This window comes from Elgaria multicarinata, chromosome 2 (assembly GCF_023053635.1).
Source record: "Elgaria multicarinata webbii isolate HBS135686 ecotype San Diego chromosome 2, rElgMul1.1.pri, whole genome shotgun sequence".
NCBI lineage: Eukaryota > Metazoa > Chordata > Lepidosauria > Squamata > Anguidae > Elgaria > Elgaria multicarinata.
In genome coordinates this window covers 108473455-108494359 of record NC_086172.1, presented here as the reverse complement: position 1 = coordinate 108494359, position 20905 = coordinate 108473455, and the positions used below count along the sequence as shown (strand labels likewise).

At 40.6% G+C, this 20905-nt stretch overlaps 1 protein-coding gene across 2 annotated transcripts in view; it reads left to right on the top strand.

Annotated features, from left to right (window-relative positions):
* The window catches only part of NELL1 (neural EGFL like 1), a 564084-nt gene that overhangs the window by 142142 nt on the left and 401037 nt on the right, over positions 1-20905 (top strand). For both annotated transcript variants that reach the window (XM_063117360.1, XM_063117359.1), the window contains exon 5: positions 6830-6926. In XM_063117360.1, the coding sequence (XP_062973430.1) occupies positions 6830-6926 (97 nt within the window). The remainder of the gene's footprint in view (positions 1-6829; positions 6927-20905) is intronic.

Here is a 20905-nt window from a genome sequence, read left to right as displayed (position 1 = left end):
CACACCTTTAAACTATGCTAATCAGGCCCATCTTTCTGCATTTCTTAATGTTTCATGATTTTTCTTTTAGATATGGGGAGGAGCATGGAGGTAGCCTTGATACTAACACCTTACATTCTGATGACTAGAAACCTAGCTTGGTTCTTGAATGACTTTAGAAAATTCACCAGATGTTGACTTCACACTTCCATGCCTATGATTGCATGATAAGATAGGGTGACCATATGGAAAGGAGGCCAGGGCTCCTGTATCTTTAACAGTTGCATAGAAAAGGGAATTTCAGCAGGTGTCATTTGTATATATGGAGAACCTGGTGAAATTCCCTCTTCATCACAACAGTTAAAGTGCAGGAGCTGTACTAGAGTGACCAGATTTAAAAGAGGTCAGGGCACCTGCAGCTTTAACTGTTGTGAAGAAGAGGCAATTTCACCAAGTTCCCCATATACACAAATGACACCTGCTGAAATTTCCTTTTCAATGCAACTGTTAAAGATACAGGAGCCCTGTCCTCCTTTTCATATGGTCACCCTAGATAAGAGCCAAAATGCAAAGTGTTCCTACATGCTTTGTTGTCATGGAAAACACACAACCCTGTTTGGGCATTCATTTAAGGATCTACTGATTTTTCTGCAAATACATTTGGGTCCCTCTGTTGACAGAAAGATCTTTGCTCCAGTGGAAGCTGGGGCTACTTTATGTAAATCCCCTCCTGCCTGTAGCATCCCATGCCACTGCCCATGCTGTTGTAAAGGCTCTCCCAACCTTCTGAGGATTTCAGCAGGGGTGTGTGTGTGTGTGTGTGTGTGTGCGTGCATGCATGCAGAAATCACCTCTTTCCCCGTTCTGCTGACAAAAATTGCACCGGATCGAAGAGCATCCCACCTGTAGAAATACACAAGCTGGATACAGCCCATTGTATATAACAAAATGCCCATGCGTGCCAATGAGATTTCAGGTATAGAATCTTATCTTTCTATGAAAATTGACTTTTTACTTTCTTTTGCTTGATAGTCTGTCACATTCACTATCAGATGGTGGTACATTTAAGGCTCCCATTATTGTTGGCCAATTGATTTTTTGTCCTTTTTGTTTTTCTTACTCCTGTCTTGCATGTCCTTGCAACTCTCTTTTGCTTTATTGGATGCATTTCCGTTCTTAAAGTAAATCTCAGCCGTTATTTGCCTTCTTCTCTTCTTCCTATAAAGTCTCTTAAAATGGTCAGCAACGCAATTAAAGACTCATCCTCAGGTCTGAATGGGAGAGAATTACAGCCCAAGGGACTTCATATTTCTCTGATACCTGCTTTCAGGATGTCTGCAGATCCAAGCAGCATGGCCCAACTCTATGTTTAGCCTTTTTTATAAAGAGAATTTTCTTCACATTTTGAAAGGTTTTCATTAGGATTAAGATTGTATTCAAGCTAGACTGCCACAAAAGTCCAGGTGATACAAAGGTGAAATTATGTATGAGGTGAAATTATCTTTTCCCACAAATTATTTTTCTAGCTGTTGCATATTTCAAGATCTGTCCATATATGGATAAATTGAGCAAGAATTTCCCCTGATAAATTGGTGTAAGACTTGACAGAGCAGAATACTTGCTATGCATGACAAGTGGATTCCAGAATTACTCCAAACAATCCCCAGCCCCCTACCCCATCTCAGACAGGTGATCAGTATTGTCTTTCATGTCCTTCTGGAAGGCAAAGTGCAGAGTGAGGGAGGCCCTCCACATACCTCCAGTCTGTGCTCCTGCAGCGTATCCCTGATTTCTACATCAGGATATGCATAACATTATGATAATGCAATATAATTCAAAGTAATGCACCATACCATACAGTATAACTAATATTCCTTACCCTAACAACATTAATGATATACTTGTCATGTGAGAGAAGAGAGCCTCTTTGCAATTTGAAAGAACATTTCTTTGGCCAGATCTACACTAAGCAGGATATAACACTTTGAAAATGTTTTGAAGACTGTGTAGCGAGTGTGTTCTGGGCCCCAACAGTTATCACTACTGTTATAATCCGTTTTAAAGCAGTATTTTAGATCCTGCCTTTTGCAATTTGAAAGAGTGTTTCTACTTAAATAAGCATCACATCCATTAAATGAGCCTATTTGCTATTTTTGGGTTAGAGTTTAACTTCTGACAAAATACTGTTTGCATGAAAAGTCAAGTTATTGGGAAGTGAGTGGGATATATTGAAATGTTTTATTTATTTATTTATTTATTTATTTATATAAAATACAATATAAAAGCACAACCAGGATAAAATCAGCGGCAGTGAAGAAATACACATTTAAAATACAAAATTTAAAACAGCAAAGTTAAAATTAATTTATAGACTGTTAAAATACTGAGAGAAATGTTAATTTATGGAGTATTTTTTTGATATACTGAATGCCTGTGTGTGTTGAACTTGAAGTTCAGTTTCATTATGAAATGTCAATGTTCAAAATCCACAACAAAGTTTTAGAAATGTTTTGTCTCTTTAGTAACATTTCAGCCTCAGTTATTTATATTTGGAGAACAGATTTCTTCCATTTTATTAAAATATTTCTGTTCCAATTTTTATTGGTGTGGGTAATTATCAAGGGGGAAGCATTTGACAGAATTACATTGTGTTCTTAACTTCAGCTGCTATCCTTTGTATGATGTTGAAAGCTCACAATTAGTCCTTTCAAGTTGGCAAGTATGTTGTACATTGAACGTTCTGTCTTTCACTGGCACTTAAATTGGCTTCTCTTTATTTAATAAACACTTTTAGGACTGTTTTAAACAATATAATATTTTAGAGACATGTCCAGTCCTGGCTGCCTCTGGGTATGCATTAGTATGGGCAAATATAACATATGATGCTGCATTGTAGTGAAGTGGATTGATGCCTTCTGTCTAGCTTCAGGCAAAGGTCTTCTCAGTCATGCTATCTGAGATCCCAAAGGGCAGTTGCATCAGAGATCCCACGGATTGAATTTTGGATCTCTTGTGTATACAGGATGAGCTCTACCACTAGCTACGTCCTTCTTCTGGGAGGTATAATGAACAGCTGATGATCCCAGATTGCTGGTGCAATTCCTGTAACCACAGAAATTGGAAAAAGTGTTATTGCATTCAGAAGAATCAGTAGTACCCATATTGGTGGTCATCCAGTATTACTTCATTGCACATTGGTTTGTGGAGGGCTATAATGTTCTGCCAATTTTATTTTCGTAGGCTCCCAGTTTTAATATTTGAAAGCTCAACATCAATCAGGCACCTCATCAAAATGTTTTCTGCCAAAACCAAAACTAACACGTTTGTAGAACCAGTTCTCTACTTTCCACTGTTGGTCATGTTTAATGGTGGGTCAAGGATTGGTTTTTTTTAGGGTTTTTTACATGAACCATTTGTGAATTCCTAAACATTACTTATATAGAAAAATGCACAAAACATCCTTTGTATTTAATCTGAAGGAAAAGGTAGGTAGACACCTCATAAACGTAATTAGACCAGAATGGCGCTTGTAGAAAAATGAAGAGTACCTACCACCTATGGTGTGAATGGGATTTTCTGGAAGGATGCCAGGAAGGAGGGATTGTTACAACCTTTTTCTATAAAGGGCAAAGCCTTTGTTAAATTCCCAACGAAGCCTGAGAGAAACCATTTGGGTCTTGCCTCATTTGTCTTCCTTATATTGTACTATTGAGCTGCAGCATAATACATGTCGATTTGTGTGCTTTTACATTGAAAAATTCATTCTTCTTATGTCACTGAAGACAGATACTGTGCAGTCCCTTTAGAGCCTCACTCGGCCAAATAAATAAAAATCCAATACTCCCTTGTAAGTAGTGTTGTGGAGAGCAGTACATTCCTTTGTTTTAAGCTTTGGGGCTTTTAGCTGTTAACAGAAGACAGAGTTCTTCATGGAATATTGACCAATATTTTGAAAAGCCAAGACACTTTCTAGAGAGAATGCCCCAGTTTTGAATAAAAATATATGCACCATAAAGGTAAAGAGAAAATCCCAATGTGAATGTGTTATTCAGTGATTTGCTTCCTCAGTGAGCATGCCAAAGGTCTTATTCAGTCTCTTAGAGCAGTATACTATTTGAGCTAAGGTTTAATTGTGCTTTTGTTACTGAAGACATGAGGTGCTTACACTTTAAAATATTGATAGAGATAATGAATACTTTCACCATTTCAATGATCCCCAAAATATAGGCTTGGAGTATGGCAACTTGTTTTACTGCTCAAAAAGGTAAATTAGTTCAATGGGAAATGCAACAGGTCATTACCAAGCAACCAAAACTAGCACCTTGCTTCACTATTCATGATTACAAATTTGAATCTGTTTTTGTGCCTCAGTTTTCTGAGAAATTAGAGCTGATTGTAATTGCAATGCAGGTAAGCAGCTATTCCCCATAATTATAGGAATAACTCTTTTGAACTCAGCTAATGTTCTTAAGCCATAGGTTTTAAATGAAAATAGTCTATTGTTTTTTTCCCCTTTCTTTTTCATGTGTTTTTAGATAGGGCTTTAAAAAATCTCTACATTACTATTTCTGTCTCATTCACTGGTCAAAAATGATTTGGAAGAATATATTGCTTTATATGTTCCTACATTTTACTTGACACAACTAAGCAGTGACTTTCTTTTTAGAATTCCTTAAAAATCAGAGGTAATGTGGGTCTCTTAAAATGTATGTGTTTTCAAACAAATAGCAAGTTATAATACAAAACCAATGATTACATTTGGTTAGCCCAGGCCTCAACATGTTGGAAAGCTAGTTGGAGTGTAAATGAAATCATAACATACTCGGTTGTGTTGATTGCTTTGCATTCCTCTTTGGAGCTACTTCGTGTGTTCATTTTAAAAATACACTTGCAGTGCATCCCATCTCTTATTAAGAACACAGATTACAAGTGAAAAGAGCTGGTATGTTCAGCGACTAGCTGTTTTGCTCACATAAATTTCGAAGAATGTGTATTCTTTCATGAGATGTATTTAATTGCTTTTGTTAATGCTATATTATAACATTTGATTTCTAAGGCACTATTTTATATATTTCCATCTATAGTAGTGAGAGAATGAGAATGAATAAATAAATGAAAGTATGAATTAATAGATGCTTTGCTCTTGCATTTTCAGTAGCGGTATTCAGATGTCATAGCACACCATGGTTTGTAATGTCAAGCTATGGTGATAACTTCCCATGTCATCCAACCAGGGGTGAGGGGGGTCATGTTTAATAATTCATTTCACCATTAGCTATAGTTCACAATTGGCTTCTTTTGAAATGAATCTAGTGTTAAACCATGATCCCCAGTTTGGACAGCATGGGAAGTCACAGTTAAGGCAAAGTTTCAGAACACCTCCTCTTTGCCATATGGGAGTGGTAGTAGGAGTGCATGAATCTTTTCATATAGCACTAAACCATGGTTTAGCATTATATCCAAATGTGGCCACTGTGGCCACAGCTAGACCTAAGGTTTATCCTGGGATCATCCAGCGTTCGCCCCTGCCTGAGCACTGGATCCCCTGTGTGTCACCTAGATGAACAGGTTTGACCCCTGGACGATCCAGGGATAAACCTTACGTCTAGCTATGGCCTGTGTCAAGTATAATGAGTTGTATCCATAATCTGTCACCTAGAGATGGAAGGTCTCCTTCCATCCAAGGGAAGATCCTGATCCAGTGGAGAAATTTTGCTGATGGAATGGAGGCAGCAGTAACATTTGTAAATTCCCTCTCTGCCTGCAGTTTCTTATGCCCTCCAAATCTGCCCCAGAGGATTTGGGTGACTTTCTGTAACAGTGGAGAGGTGGCACTGGTAGGGGGTCTCAGTGCAATTCACTTTCCCCCTTTCCACCCACTGGAACATTCTATGGCCTTTGCTAGACCTATCTTAAAATCCGTGATGGAGTAGGGGAGAGCACACGTTGCAACTATTGCGGGCTGTCGCCCTTGTCTAGACATCAGACGTGACAGACTAAAGGAAAGACCCATCGCATCCGCCATTTTTTTTAAAGGGCTGGCTGCGCAGGAGCGCATGAACGACTAAAGGTAAGGTTTTTTAAAAAATAATTTGATTTCCCCACTCCCCCCACCCTGCCCCCAATGGCCACAGCACTCTGTGTGTGGCTTCTCCCGGCTACGTGCGAGTAATTGCGCGGAGCTGGGAAAAGCGGCGGAACGGGCTAAGTGCTCACAGTCTCGGGCTCAGCCCGAGTCCGCAGGAAAAATCGGGGTAGAAGGGGTAGGCTATATCCTGGGGCCAGGGAGGGTTGATCCCTCCCTGAGCCCGGGATCCCCTGTGCATCATCTGGATGCACAGGGGCGATCCCGGGTATCAGCCCGGGATGTAGCCTGGTCTAGCAATGGCCTGAGTGGAACTCCACCCAGGGAATTTCTGCCAGTGGAGAAGAAGCTGGATAAAACCCTGTGTGTTGCAATTATCATCCTTTATCTGACAACCACTCTTTCAAGGACAGCTTTCTACAGTCACCATGGATATATTCTTGTGGTTCTTGTTTCCTAATTTTGTCTTAAGTGAATGTGTGTGTTATGGAATATCCCCTTCAAAAGAACTGCATACTGGCATGTACCGAGATCTGTAATCATCCTCTGGAATAACATTTTCAAATATTTATCAATATTTCAAAATGTTTTTTCCCCTTTCTCTCTCATTTTAAAATTAAATATAAGATATATGTTGTTATCATTAGCCTTGGGTTGTATATCTAAAAACAACAACAATGCTCAATTTGATATTTAAAATTTATTAAAATTATAAGCAAAAAGAAAATGATCCTCTTTAGCTAACAATCTCACTTTGCTCCACAGGATTTATGAACGTGTTATAGATCCTCCAGAAACACATTTGACTCCAGGAAGCAATTTGTGGCTTGGACAGCGTAACAGGAAACACGGATTCTTTAAGGTAAACCTGCTAAACCAAATGAAATGCTTCAAAGAGCAATACGGTGTGCATTCCTCATTTGCTTCTCCAATACTGGTATTTTGTAGTTACAAATGCATGTGAGTGCCACATACAGTGGAGTGAAACTTGCTGAACAAGTGACTTCAGTTTGCAGTGTTTCCACTGGATCACCAGTGATTAGAATGATAAATATGTGTCTTTATGTTTCGCATGAAATCAGTCATGGGGAACATATCCTATGCCAGCCTACCCCAAACTGCTACTCCCCAGAGGTGTTGGATTACAACTCTCATCATCCTCAATCAGCATGGCCATTCTCCAGCTGTTGGAAGTCTTTGGTCTGACTTGTACATACAAAATTTCCCCTTCCCCCTCCACACAAACACAGAGCAATCCCACGTCCACAGCTTCATTGAGGAATGTATAAAATGACAAGACTATGCAACTTCATGGGCAGTGATCCATGTGGACATTTTTTTAAAAAAATCTTCTCCACTCCTATGAATCACACTGAAAAGATCAGCTTGCACATTCTCCCTGAATGTGTCTCTGACTACAGGGATTATTTTAGCATTATGAACTGGGGTAATCACCCTAATCCCAAATAAAAATTGGTTGCTTGTGATGCCCCTGTTGTGAGAGGAAGGCAATCTGTTTATCTTCAATAGTTTATAGGCTAAAATGTAGCTGTTGCACAGATCCCGCTCCTCCACTTTTTTCTTTTCTTTTTCACTTGAGATTTTCACTGCCATGCATTTGTTTCCATACATGAATCCATATCTGCATTATAAAGGATTGTGGACTCTTTAATTCACGGGAGACTGTGTACAGCAGGGGTGCTATTATTGCCTAGTAGACAAAAGTCACCTGAGTGCAAGCATTCCTTGTTCATATCAAGCCACACTGCCAGATTATGTGTTTTGTTGTCTAAATATAGTTTTGGCCTCAGTTGGCATTGCCCATCCCTGTGTGAGAACACTCTGTTTTTTATTTTTTGGCTTTTCTTTCTGCTAATTGTTTCCTCCTTGTGTCTTATTGATCTGAGGTGAATGTTAAACACGGCCATCCTATTTCCTAAGTAGAATTACATTTAAAAGATATACAACCATCACACTTCGTATCCTGTCTAGTGCATACCTATGTAACTTACTTGATTAACTGCTAATTAAAGAGCATGAAATATACTGTAGTGTTGATTAGTTCCTTACTGCAAACGTCCAAGGTGTTATAAATATTTGCCCAAGAATCCTTTGCATCTGGCAAGACTCCAGGTCCAACCCACATAATGGGCCACCTTGCAAATATTTATCTAAAATAAAGAGTTATTGGTCTCCCACATTTTTCTTATAAACTGTAAAACTCTCCTAAGCTACACTTTGCATAAAGAAACAAATTATATATTAAAATTTATTACCGTATGAAGTTTGAGTCAGTTTGCTTTCATCAAGGCATTCTAACACAAGCATTTGTGCTGACATGCTATAATTTTTCACTGACCTGTGAGCCTGTTGTTGTTAAAGGAGCATGAGAAAATTAAGGTAATAAAGAACAAGTCAGGAAAAGGAGCATTAGATAAGAAGGAAGGCATGATAACTGCTTACTAGGCTGTTGTTTATGTCTGCTTATCATCCAAATAAGTTAAAATGACATGAAAAACATTTCAAATTTAAAAAGTAAACAGAACTGAAAAACACTTCAAATCTAAAATAGCTAGACAATAAACATACAAAAGAGAAGAAGATATTATCCTGTTTGGGAATTGTGTCTCAGCATTACTGACAAAACCATTAAGTAAATATATCACTTTAAATCATAGCCGGGAACTTCGGGAAAAAATAATAACTAATTGTTAGAGAAATTCCATATTGCAGGAAATGTACATAAACAAGTCCCTCAAAAACAAAAATGTGAGAGGCAAAATACATAAACATCAGGGCAGAATATTGGTTCTCAGTCACTTCTTTACATTCCTTTTTGCTTCCAGCTCAGAAATGCCATTGGGTAAGGGAGCAATCCTATGCATGTTTAGACAGAAAACAGTCCTACATCTCCCTGCATCCCTCTAGTCAGCCATTCAGGCTCAGGCATGCTTGTAGGACTTTCCCCCCTGTCTGAACATACATAGAATTGCAACCTAAGAAACTTTAATTTTTAGAAAGGCAATTATCCTAACATGATTCTGCAAAAGCTTTTAGAAATGTGTTTTGCTTGCAAGCATTTTGTTTTATTGTATGTTCTGTGCTCTTATTTCAAATTCGAATAATGTAGAAACTGCTTAAGATTTTGAAGTCAAAGATGAAAAGAGGCCTGATCTCAATGTCCTTTACCTAAAAATTCTGCGATCCCATACCATACCAGAAGTCAGAAATAAACCTGCATTCTTGGTGGCATTTTGTTCTGGAAAGATCACATAGGATACGTTACCCACTGATCCATGATCAAGCTAATACAGAAAAACCATCTCATAAAATTCCTAGACAAAGACCAATCTGTCGCAAAAGGCTGATCTGTACATTACATTTACCATGTAGGAATCCCTCCTCAACATGACTTCTCTCTGTTGCTGCCTTGTGATATAGCTCCAGTAATAGAGCTGCTACTTTTCTCATCACATGGAGCAGTGCCACACCAGCTCCCCAAAACTACAGCACTGTGATGAGGAAGGAAGATACATTTACCAGATAGATTTACATCCACTTTACAGCAGTGACGGGGACAAGTCATCATCTAGAACCATGGGAAGTGTTAACGAGTATCCCAGCACTAAGGCAATAGGATACATTTTAAGGCATCATTCATCATGAGTTTTGGTTCACTTTCAGCCCCCTGGACCTACTGTTCTGAAAGCATCTCTTGCAGTGCACATGCTGTCTGCTTGTGACACATGCTTTTGGATTACAGATTGTGTGCGTTACAAAGACATTGACTAGATGGCCCCTTTTTAGTCCTTTCCAAGTCTGGTCCTGTTAATATCCTAAACAATCCTACAGTTATCTGCTATTGAACACTTTGTTTCAAAGTGTTCAATAGTTAAAATGGCTGAGGAACTGCTTTGGGATAATGAAAATGACTTTGAGCAAACAAAATGACTTAAGCTTTGTCGTGCAATCACCCTATCTCCTTCACGGAATTTTACGGGGGTCCAGATGTCGTTGCCTTCTACTTATAACCCTCCTGTGTTTTCCCACTGCCTCGTCCACCTTTTTCCATACCGCTATTAAGGAGGGAGAGACCGAATAGCTGCACAATGCCTTTTGATTGGTGGTGTTAGGAGCTGTTTGATTGGAAGCACCCAATATTGCTTAAGTAATTGAATCAGTAATAATTCTATAATAGGCTTTCATATAAGGCAGATAATTTTCATGCCTCTCCACCTCCTCCCTGCTCCTGGTTTAAATTAAGGTGGAGAAATGCTTCCATACTTACCTGGTCTTTATTTCTCTGTCGAACAGCTGAGCTGTCACTATGAAGTGAAATTGATGGCATTATTTTATTCTACAGCTGTTGGGTTTTTTTAACCTCAGCTGCTTCCCGTAATTCTGCAGATGGTAAACATATGTTTATGGGCACATAGTGCCAAAAAAAGTAGTAGTAGTAGTTACACTGGTTTTGCCCATCTTTAGTTCTTATTTGATACATAGAGCTAAAGTCTTAAGAACTGAGGGATATTCTGCATTTATAAATTAATATTTCTATGCATTAACACTTTGGAAACAGCAGGGTAGCTAATGATATGATAATGAGCTGCCAGTTTTTATTGATCATAATGAAAGTCGACAAGTGCCTTTCTTTGGTCTATGGATGCCTGAATATTTTACTAACTGTCTGCAGGGCAAAAACACATAATTGGTTGCATTTTTTAAGCCTGCTTGTGAATTTCACAAGCCTTATTTTTTGTTGTTAAGCAGTGCAAAAGCTTATGATTTTGATAGTTTATAAGCTGTGCACATTCCCTGTCTTTTATATTTACATACTCAGCAGGAACCTCCTTTTTTCTTTTCAAAGCAATTTGTTTCAGTGTTTTAGCATATAAAACCCCCATTTTTCTCAATGTAAACAGATCTGTAGGGAAATAAGAATGTTAAGAAAGAATTAGTTTTTTTTGTATCTACAGAAAGCTCTGAATGTTATTATGAACATTATACTAATAATGGTGATTTCAAATCTATTAGGAGTGTAACAGTATAATTTGCTGTTTCCAGTGCATCTTTTGCTTTTGTTCTTAACAGGAAAATCCCCTAAAAATGGTAGCATTAATGCACCCTTGGGGATATAGTCTACTCTTGCCCTTATGTTATTAGGGGTCAAATTCATATATTTGCCAAGAAGCTCCTTGCTGAATCATGCTAGTTCCTTGGAGTGTTTTTTGTTGGAGACTCTGACCCTGTAAAGGGAAATCTTACATCAGCTCATCATAGTTGTTAGAGCTCTGCTTGTGTAACATCAATAAGGTTTCAAGTTAGTGGAAGGTGCTAGTGTTCAGCACCTTGCATGATATCTCTTCAAGGTGGATGGCGGAATTCATTAAGAACAAAGATTACAGAAAGAATGAAAATTCCATTTTTGCCTCTTCCACATGGCAGTATATATTTCTTTTTCTAGAAGAGGAGAAAAACAAAGTATTGCATGTGTGTTGATGAACCATGTTTTGAGACAGGGCATATTTCTGAGTACAAGGAACTAAATACATGCCAGAATAGGGAAAAGAAAAAAAAGGAAGGAAGACAGAGGAGACCTGAGGACGAGCCTTTTCAGTAGCACAATAATAAGAAAAAAAATGTTTTGCTGGAAAGAAATGAGAGAGAGCCCTAAACTAGCTAATTTATGATTCTGTTCCCAGAGTCACTTTTACAGTCATTTCTTCCCCTCTGAGCTGAGTGAGTGAGAGATTCCACTCATGGTATACGTTAGCACTGAATTCTGTAGGCCACAGTCTTTACAGTAGACATTGAAAGCAAGCATGTGTAGTTTAATTGTTCATTAGCACCTGGAGAATAAATTCGCTGAAGCCTTGGGATATAAATTTATAAATTGGATCATTTCCAAGCCGGCACAATTAATTAGCCTGCAGGCTCAATTCAAAGTGCTGTTTTTGATCTTTAAAGCCCTAAGGGCCAGAGGATTTGAAAAAGTGCCTCTTCCTGATTCATCTCCCTGATTGGGGTACCTTGGTGATGGTGAGAGGTTACCAGGACTAGAGCCTTCATGGTTGTGGTGCCCTTGCTATGAAACTCTTTGCTATCTGGCCAAGTCCTGTTTGTCTTTCAGAAATGGGTAATCTTGCTGCACAATTCCTGGAGGCTCTGGAAAGTGCACTTTGCCGAGGGCTCGGTAGGCTCACAGAGCTCCCAAGTGCTTGGCAAAGGCTTTCGTGGCCCTGCTTGGAAAGCTCATGGGGTGGGCTTCCTGCAAGTTCTCGAAAGCCTAAATCGTTGACAAAAGCAAACAAACAAGGAAACTTGTTGTTATACTGAGACTTCACCTACTTATTGCAGTTTAAGATTGCCTTTGCTTTTGTGAGATTTATATCGACTCTACCACATCAATTGGCTACATGTGCCATGGGAAGAGTAGATGCAAATTCAAGAAGATGCATTTTTAAACTACATTGATGTTGGAAGGTGCATCCATGTAAATTGGTTAGCCAGGGTTTGTTCTTGGATTACAACTCTGGCTTGGATTACAACTCTAACCAGAGGTTTTAATTCAGACATAATGCTAACCAAGCAAAGGATAGAGTGTTCCTGGTTTATTTAGCCTCTCCAGGTAGCTGCAGGAGCCAGGTCGGAGCAATTGAACTATGTGTACTTGTTTGCTGACTCAGTCACAGTAATCCAGGTTTAAAAAAAAAAAAACTTGGGTTGCTGTTATATGTGAACCAGGTCAGTGTCAACTTTGTTTATCTGATTATATAAAGGAACTTTTGTTGGTGATCATATGAAATATAGATTTTATTGTAAGGATTCAGATAGCAACTTCATCTGCTTAACTCGGTGGTGGGTTCTGGCATCTGTCAATTTGGATGCTACCTCCTGCTCTGATAGAGGTTGGGTTCCCCTGGGGAGGGGGGGGGGAAACGGTCTCTGAACCTGGCCCTCCTCCTCCCTAAGCCCTGGGAAGGTTTTTTGCTGGCAACTGGGAAGTCTTGGGGAATTTCCTCCCCCACACTCTGTCTCTGCTGGGCTTCCTCTAGCTCCATCTCTGAATCTGAAACCAAAGCAGATCAATCCTGACAAGAGGTGAGAGGGCAGAACTGTCTCCTTGTGGAATCTTCCCATTAGCAGTTTCCTGTAGCTACTTTGTGTTTTTTTTTAAAAAAAAATGTGCACACACATTCTGGGGAAAACATTTATTTATTTATTTATTTTTACGATGCCCAATAGCCGAAGCTCTCTGGGTGATTCACAAGAATGTATGCAACTGAGTGCTGTGTAGTTGTTCCTTGTTGGTTGTACAATGACCTGCAGATTGCCAACTTGTGGCAACTGAGAAGTGGACCTTTTCTCTGATGGTGCTCACCTTATGGAATGTCTCCTCCCCACCAGTGTTTGGGAGGTGGCAACTGTAGTGTGCTTTAGACATCAATTGAAAACCCATCTCTTTACTCAGCCCTTCTCTGATTGATTGTGCTGCCCAGTTAGTTAGTTTTGAGTATTTGGTTTTAATGTTTTTTATATATATTCATATAAATGTTTTGTATTTATTACAATGTACTTTAATCTTTCTATTCTACATATATTTTTAGATATGATAAGCAGTATATAAATATATCAAAATGAATAAAATACAAAATAAAGATGACAAAATAGCAATGGGAAATAGAAAGGAGCAATTGCAGTTTGCTATTTTGCTGCTTCTACAAGCATGCTGGCATATGGTAAATCATGTTTTTTATATATATTATAAAGCGCACAAGTGAGAGACCTGACACTCCCCCCTCCCACACACACTCCTTACTGCATGTCATAACTTAACTTCTCTCATATATTCTCGTTTTCTGGAGGTGAATTTGCACAGGGAATTTAATCATCATCATCATCATCATTATCATCATCATCTAATTACATATGAGACAGTTTGCATATTACCGATAACTGTGAAGGACAGGGGTGCAAACTTGTGCCTCTAAACCTGTTGTTGCTATGGGGTGGTAAAATCTGCCCCTATGTATGATCTATGGCCTATTGTTTCAAATTGGCTGTGCCAGGCTTGGGCGGGGAAGGTGAAAGTTGGTGGCTGCCAGCCAGGGTCATCCCTGCCTCGAACCAAGCTAACTCCCACCAGCACCTGGCGATTATCAGGGCGGTGGACAAGCTAATGGGATTCAGCTGTGGGAAAAAGAGGTGGCCTGGCCCCTCTGGGAGGGGACGGGCAAAAGTCCGAGAAGGGCACGGGCTGGTTTGTTAGGGTCATGGGACCGAGGGTCCCAAAAAGAGATAAAAAGCTCTATGAAGAAAGCCCTCCAGTTTTCCTTGGTGGTGTGTGCATATGTCAAGTGGGAAGATAAGGTCCGAGGTAACCAGGAGGGGGTTCCTTGGATTTAGAAAGGTTTTTATTAGGGCTGTGCACGGACCCCCAATCCGCTTCTCTTCCAGATTTGCAACTTCTGGATCGTGTTTGCTCCGCTCCGTCTATGGTCCGCTTCGCTTCACTGTGGAGCTCCGGATCCGAATTGGAGTTCCGCTTTCCCCCCCATAGACTTGCATTGAAATCCAAAAATGCTTACAACATTTTTCTGTTAATGTTAGAAACCTCAAAATCAGCACCATGACAGCTTATCCATGTATACACATTCATGCCAAGCCTCAAGCAAATCCAAGCATCCCCTGATTTTCGGGGAATTTTTGAATATCTGACACCCCATTTTCAGAAATGGGATTTACTCCGACATTTTTACAGATACAAACTTGGAAGTGGGCACCCTCACAGATGCCATCTAGATCCACATTCATGGCAAGTTTCAAGCAAATCCCATCATCCCCTGATTTTTGACGGGCTTTTTAACCTTTAAAGCATCACCCCTAACCCCAATTCACACCCCTTTCGATATCTCTATCACTGTTAATGAATTGGCACCATGACAGCTTATCCATGTATCCACATTTGTGCCCAGTTGGAAGCAAATCCGAGCATCCCCTAATTTTGGGGGGATTTTTGAAAATCCAACACTCCATTGTCAGAAATGGGATTTACTCCAACATTTTTACAGATACAAACTTGGAAGTGGGCACCCTCACAGATGCCTTCTAGATCCACATTCATGTAAAGTTTCAAGCAAATCCCATCATCCCCTGATTTTTGGCGGGGGTTTTCCCTTTTAACTCGCCCCAATTCAAATCCCATGCTAGAACTCCATCAATTTTCACATTAGAAACCTCAAATTAGGCACCATGACAGCTGATCCATGTATACACATGCATGCCAAGCCTCAAGCAAATCCAAGCATCCCCTGATTTTTGGTGGGTTTTCCCCCTTTTAACTTGAAAAAATTATTTGGAACTTCAAAAAAGTGTAAGTGAGCACAGGAAGGACTTATCCCTTGAGTCAAAGCAAGACACACTCAAACCATCCCTGCAAGGCAGGCACAGAGGAGGACAGGCAGCACTGGGAGCAAGCATGCCAGAGGCTTGTGGGGTTGAACCACAAAGCTCATCATGTAGTACAGCTCACAGGCACCAGGCGGGCAGAGAGGCAGGCAGAGATGTACGACTATGTCATAGATCTATGGGGAAGTCAGTCCCAGCAGATACCCCACCACAACAGCACCCAGGCGGAGGCGGGAAGGCAGGCATGCAGCAGACATTTCTGGGGGCACAACGAAGTGAGCCAAGGATTGTTTCAAAGACAGTAATGCAAACCATCCCTGAGAGGTGGGCACAGAGGAGGACAGGCAGCACTGGGAGCAAGCATGCCGGAGGCTTGTGGGGTTGAACCACAAAGGCCATCATGTAGTACAGCTCCCAGGCACCAGGCGGGCAGAGAGGCAGACATTTCTGGGGGCACAAGGAAGTAAGCCAAGGATTGTTTCAAAGCCAGTAATGCAAACCGTCCCTGTAAGGCGGGAACAGCACAGAGAGATGCCTTTTCTTTTGCATCCCATAACTAGAGGACTAGGAGATTAAGAGTCAAGCTTTGTGATCCTTGCTTCAGAGTTGATTGACTGCACTGTGATCACAGCCATTAATAACGTTAATAATACCAGTACTAATTACTACTACTACTACTACTACTACTACTACTACTACTAATAATAACCACAACAACAATAAGGAGTTGAACCACAATAAAAGCCTGCCTGACTTCACTGAAGAGAGAAAGCCAGGAGATCTTGGGCTATGGGGTGTATAATAAATGTAATAAATAAATAAAGGAGGGGTGGAATTAAAAGCAGCAGTGTTTCTGAATCACAACAACAAGAATATTTTTTTTAAAAAAATGCTATGTCTGTCTTAGTGGACAGTGCCTAGGGGGAGGGGGAACTTAGTGGACGTGCCTAGGGGGAGGGGGAACTGTGCCCATTTGACTGGCCCTGTCTAGGGACCAGTCTTTAAGAAGCTACCTTACACTTCAACTCATGACAGGCATAGTAGCTTCTTCCACTGGTTAACCTTTGGAGGGTTCTGATCTCATCCCCTTGCACCACATCTATTCAGTTGTTCACCATGGTTAGGGTGTGTAGCAGTGTTGTGTTTCTTATCTGTTATTTATTTGCTTAGTATATGATTTCAGGTTGTGTTTGTGCGTTTGGTGGGGCTACTGTTTCAAAAAACACTTAGTCTCCATTCAGAGACTAAAAAAGAAAAATTTCCCAGTATCCCAAGTTACTAAGTATCCCATTTTGCTTATCCCCCCCTCCAACTTTGTGATTGGAGGATGCTTCAATAGGTGATCATGACTGGGAGTTGAATCTGTCTCTCAGCACTTCAAAAAAAGGTGCCTCTCCCGCTATTTTTACCCTATTTTAAAAAAATATATAGCAAGCAAACCGCAGCACACAAAGTGCTGAAAATAGGCACAAAATGACCTACACCCATGACTCTCTAAGCACAGCGAGTTTCAAGGAGGTAGCTTGAACAACAAAAAAGTTATCCACTACTCTTTTCCGCAATGCAATTCTATGGGGGAAAATATCCAAAATGGAGCGCAGAGCGCTCCGCGAAAAGAGGAGCACTCCACTTATGGTCGCTTCTCTTCGCCATGCTCCACTAGCCTCCTGATCTGCTTCCCCTCTGCCTGTAGCGGAGGCGGATCACCCCGATCCGCTTCTGCTTTTCTGATCTGAGGAGAAGCGGATCACAGCCCTATTTTTAATGTTTTAAAACGTTTATGGGTATTCTGGAAAAGGCCAGCTGTCTTTTCATCTGGGTGTGGGGACATACGGTTGTTTATTGGGGTAATGGCTAGAGATTAGAGCTTTTCCTCACCTTCTTTCCTCACTCCCCCTTTTCCTAATCTCCCCTTTCCCCCTTTCTTTCCTTTCCCTTTTTAAAAGACTGTTTTACTGACCAAGGCTTTACGTGTGAGTTTTAATGATTGCAATAAAATTGCTTTGGTCTCTAAAGGTGAATTTGTGTGTTATTCCCTGAATCTCTGGCTCATCTTGGTTGTGGACAAGGTTCGGGAGGTGGGTTGTTGGGAGTTCAGGACGTTTGGTCCAGGACCCTACCCTGCAGGGCTGTCAAGTGGACCTTGACCTCCTCTACAATAGCCTGTGTAATAAATTCTCTGACTTAGTCCCCACCCCTGATGTAGAAACTGTTGCATTATAGAATGCTAGCTCATAGTGTCAGTGGATATATAACTGGAGGTACTGCTGCTGCTCTCATGATCAATTGAAGTCAAAGGCACTGCGTAGACTGCAGCTTGGCTTTACCTGTCACAAAAGCCGCTCACTGTTCTTCTTCATGGTCTCTGTGCTTCACACACATGGTTCTGCGCCTGCGTAGAGCATCTTCAGGAAAATTTCCATAGTTAGAAGCATTTTAGGTGGGAACCCCTCCTCCTACTGTCAATCATGCATGTTCCATCAGTTCCCACCTTCCCCTCAATCTCTCTTTGACCACCATTTTGGCAGCATTGTGAGGGAAGTTTCTGACTAGTTGTTTTTTTTTAATTCTCCCTATGAGGCGTTCTCTTTTCTTCTAACTTTTTCTGATTTATTTTGTTGTTTCTAGCTTTTTGCTTTTGTGTTGTTTTCTCATTCGCGATCTTCTGATCGCCCGTTAGGGCATATGGCTCTCTGGGCGCCATTTAGAAAATGTTCATGTTTTGGCAGCAAATTGCCGCTGTCTGATGGGCACAGTTTGTGTTTGCTGTGTTTGGGAGAAGGACCCATAGTCCAATCGTGCTCTCACTGTCAAGCTTTTTCTAAAGGCCATTTTGTGGCATAAAGTAGTTACAGAATTTCATATGAATCAGGACATAGTTTGTTGACTTTCCTTTTGTCCTCATCGACACCGTTGGAGATTACTCTCCATGCTCTGGAGTTTAGGAGAGCAATAGCATTCTACAAGACAAGAATTGACTCTTTTCGAAAATCCACTAGATATTTTATTTGCTACGGGGTACAATGCAAGGGGATGCCTCTTTCCCTGCAACGTTTCTCATCGTGGGTGGTAAAGACTCATTTAACGTACCAGCTTACAGGCTTACAACTTTCTGAACCAGTGAGGGGGCACTCTATCAGAGCGCTGGCTACCTCAGTTGCAATCAAAAGGGGAATTGCATTTCCGGATGTCTGTAAGGCTGCGACTTGGTCTAACCTATCTACTTTCATTTGTCATTATCGACTGGATGTGAGGGCTAGAGCTGATGCAGCATTTGGGTGATCTGTGCTGTCATCCATCTTGACTTAGACACCGACCCACCTCTGATAAGTGAGCTTGCTAATCACCCAGTGTGTGAAGCACAGAGACCACAAAGAAGAAAGACAGGTTGCTTACCTGTGACTATAGTTCTTCAAGTGGTCATCTGTGCATTCACACAACTCCCCCACCCCTTGTCCCCTCTCTGGTGTCAGGAAAGAATGTTTTTCTATGATGCTGGAGATGGATCCCTGAGGTATAAAGAGTGTTTTTGGCGGTCTCCAAGATACTGAGGGGAAGACGGGAACCGTTGGAACATGAGTGGTTGACAGTGGGGGAGGAGTTCCCACCTAAAATGCCTCTAGCTATAGAAGTTTTCCCGAAGATGCTCTACGCAGGCATAGAGCCTATGTGTGTGAATGCACAGATGACCACATGAAGCAATCTGTCTTTTCTTTGAGTAGTTCTTCATGAAAACTGCTTTTTTATATATAGTTGCTCACCTACCAACCTGGCAGGGAATGAAAATGATCCCTGTTAAATAACTCATTAACCTGTATAACGAGAAAAGCACACAGTTTAAACCATATAGTTCAAGGCTTAGAAGCAGTGAGCAGTTAACTAACCTGTGGATGATACATGAGCTAAGCTAAATGTTGCCAGCACCTCTTTCCAACTTAGAATGATTGATTTCGAGAACCAGAAGGTTCGACCATATAACACTTGCTCTGGTCCGCTTGCACTGGCTGCTTGTATGTTTCCAAGCCCAATTCAAGGTGCTGGTTTTGACCTATAAAGCCTTACCTGGCTTGGGACCACAATACGTGATGGAACGCCTCTCCTGACGTGAATATACCCGGACACTACGTTCAACATCTAAGGTCCTCATCTGGGTGCCTACTCTGAGAGAGGCTCAGAGTGTGGCAACGAGGGACAGGGCCTTTTCGGTGGTATCCCCCAGACTATGGAACAACCTCCCTGATGAGGCTCGCCTGGCACCAACGCTGCTATCTTTCCGGCACCAGGTTAAGACTTTCCTCTTTGCCCAGGCATATGGCAGCACATCTTAATCACCCACATGATTTTTTAATGGTTTTTAATGCTTTATGTGTGTATGTTCTGTGTTTTAGAATTTTAAATTTTGTATATTCATTTTTATCTTAATTTTAGAATTTCTGTAAACTGCCCAGAGAGCCCTGGCTATGGGAGTGGTATATAAGTGTAATAAATAAATAAAATAAATAAATGCTGAGCAAATTCAATGTCTATGCTTAATAGGAAAACAAACAAACTTGAGAGGGACATTTATTTGACTAAAGCGCTCTGTATACTTTTTAACATAAAATAAATAAAATATCTTCAGTATCAGAGGCTGTAAGCTATGTACATCAGGTGTTGGAGGACATGGATGGGAGGGTGATGTTGCACTCATGTCTCGCTTATGGGTTTTCTGTTGGATTAGATGGACCCTTGGTCTGATCTAGCAGGGCTCTTCTTACGTTCTTGTATTATTATCTGTCCTGCAGATCAAATCAACAGGTGTTTAATTTTAAACATTGACTGACAAGAACTTGTTAAAGTGATGCAATGTGATTTGGTTTCCTTGCAGTTTTTGGTTTTTTCTCTGATTTGCCTCTGCAAATCAGTCACAGGTAAATAGTGACAGGTAATGTGACTATTTACAGGTAATGTAGTCACAGGTAATGCAAATCAGTCACAGGTAAATAGTCACAGGTAATGACTGCTGGCTCCAGGTGGAGACATGGATCTCAGAGCATACAGCCAGTTGAATGGGGCCTCAGTCAGCATCCCAGTATAGAATGGGAAACAGTTGTATGCACAGCTACACTTTGCTGGATTGGGGCAAGTGTCTGGTTTTTATTTATGCTTATTTAAACATTGGTATCAGGAAGCTGTGTGGTGTATGTATGGTTTTTACATGTTGATTGATTATTCACCAGCCATCATTTTCAAAATCATATTAATGATTGCTTCAGAGATTACCCCAGCCCAATGACAATTCCATCTTTTATTATTCAGATGGCTTCATTATTCTCACAGATGAAAAGATTAATAAATGTTCTATGAGGTGCATGGTGGATCTGGTTATTTCCATTAATATTTTCAATTAATATTTGATATTGAAATAACAAGCAGGAAGTGGTGCTTGTTGAT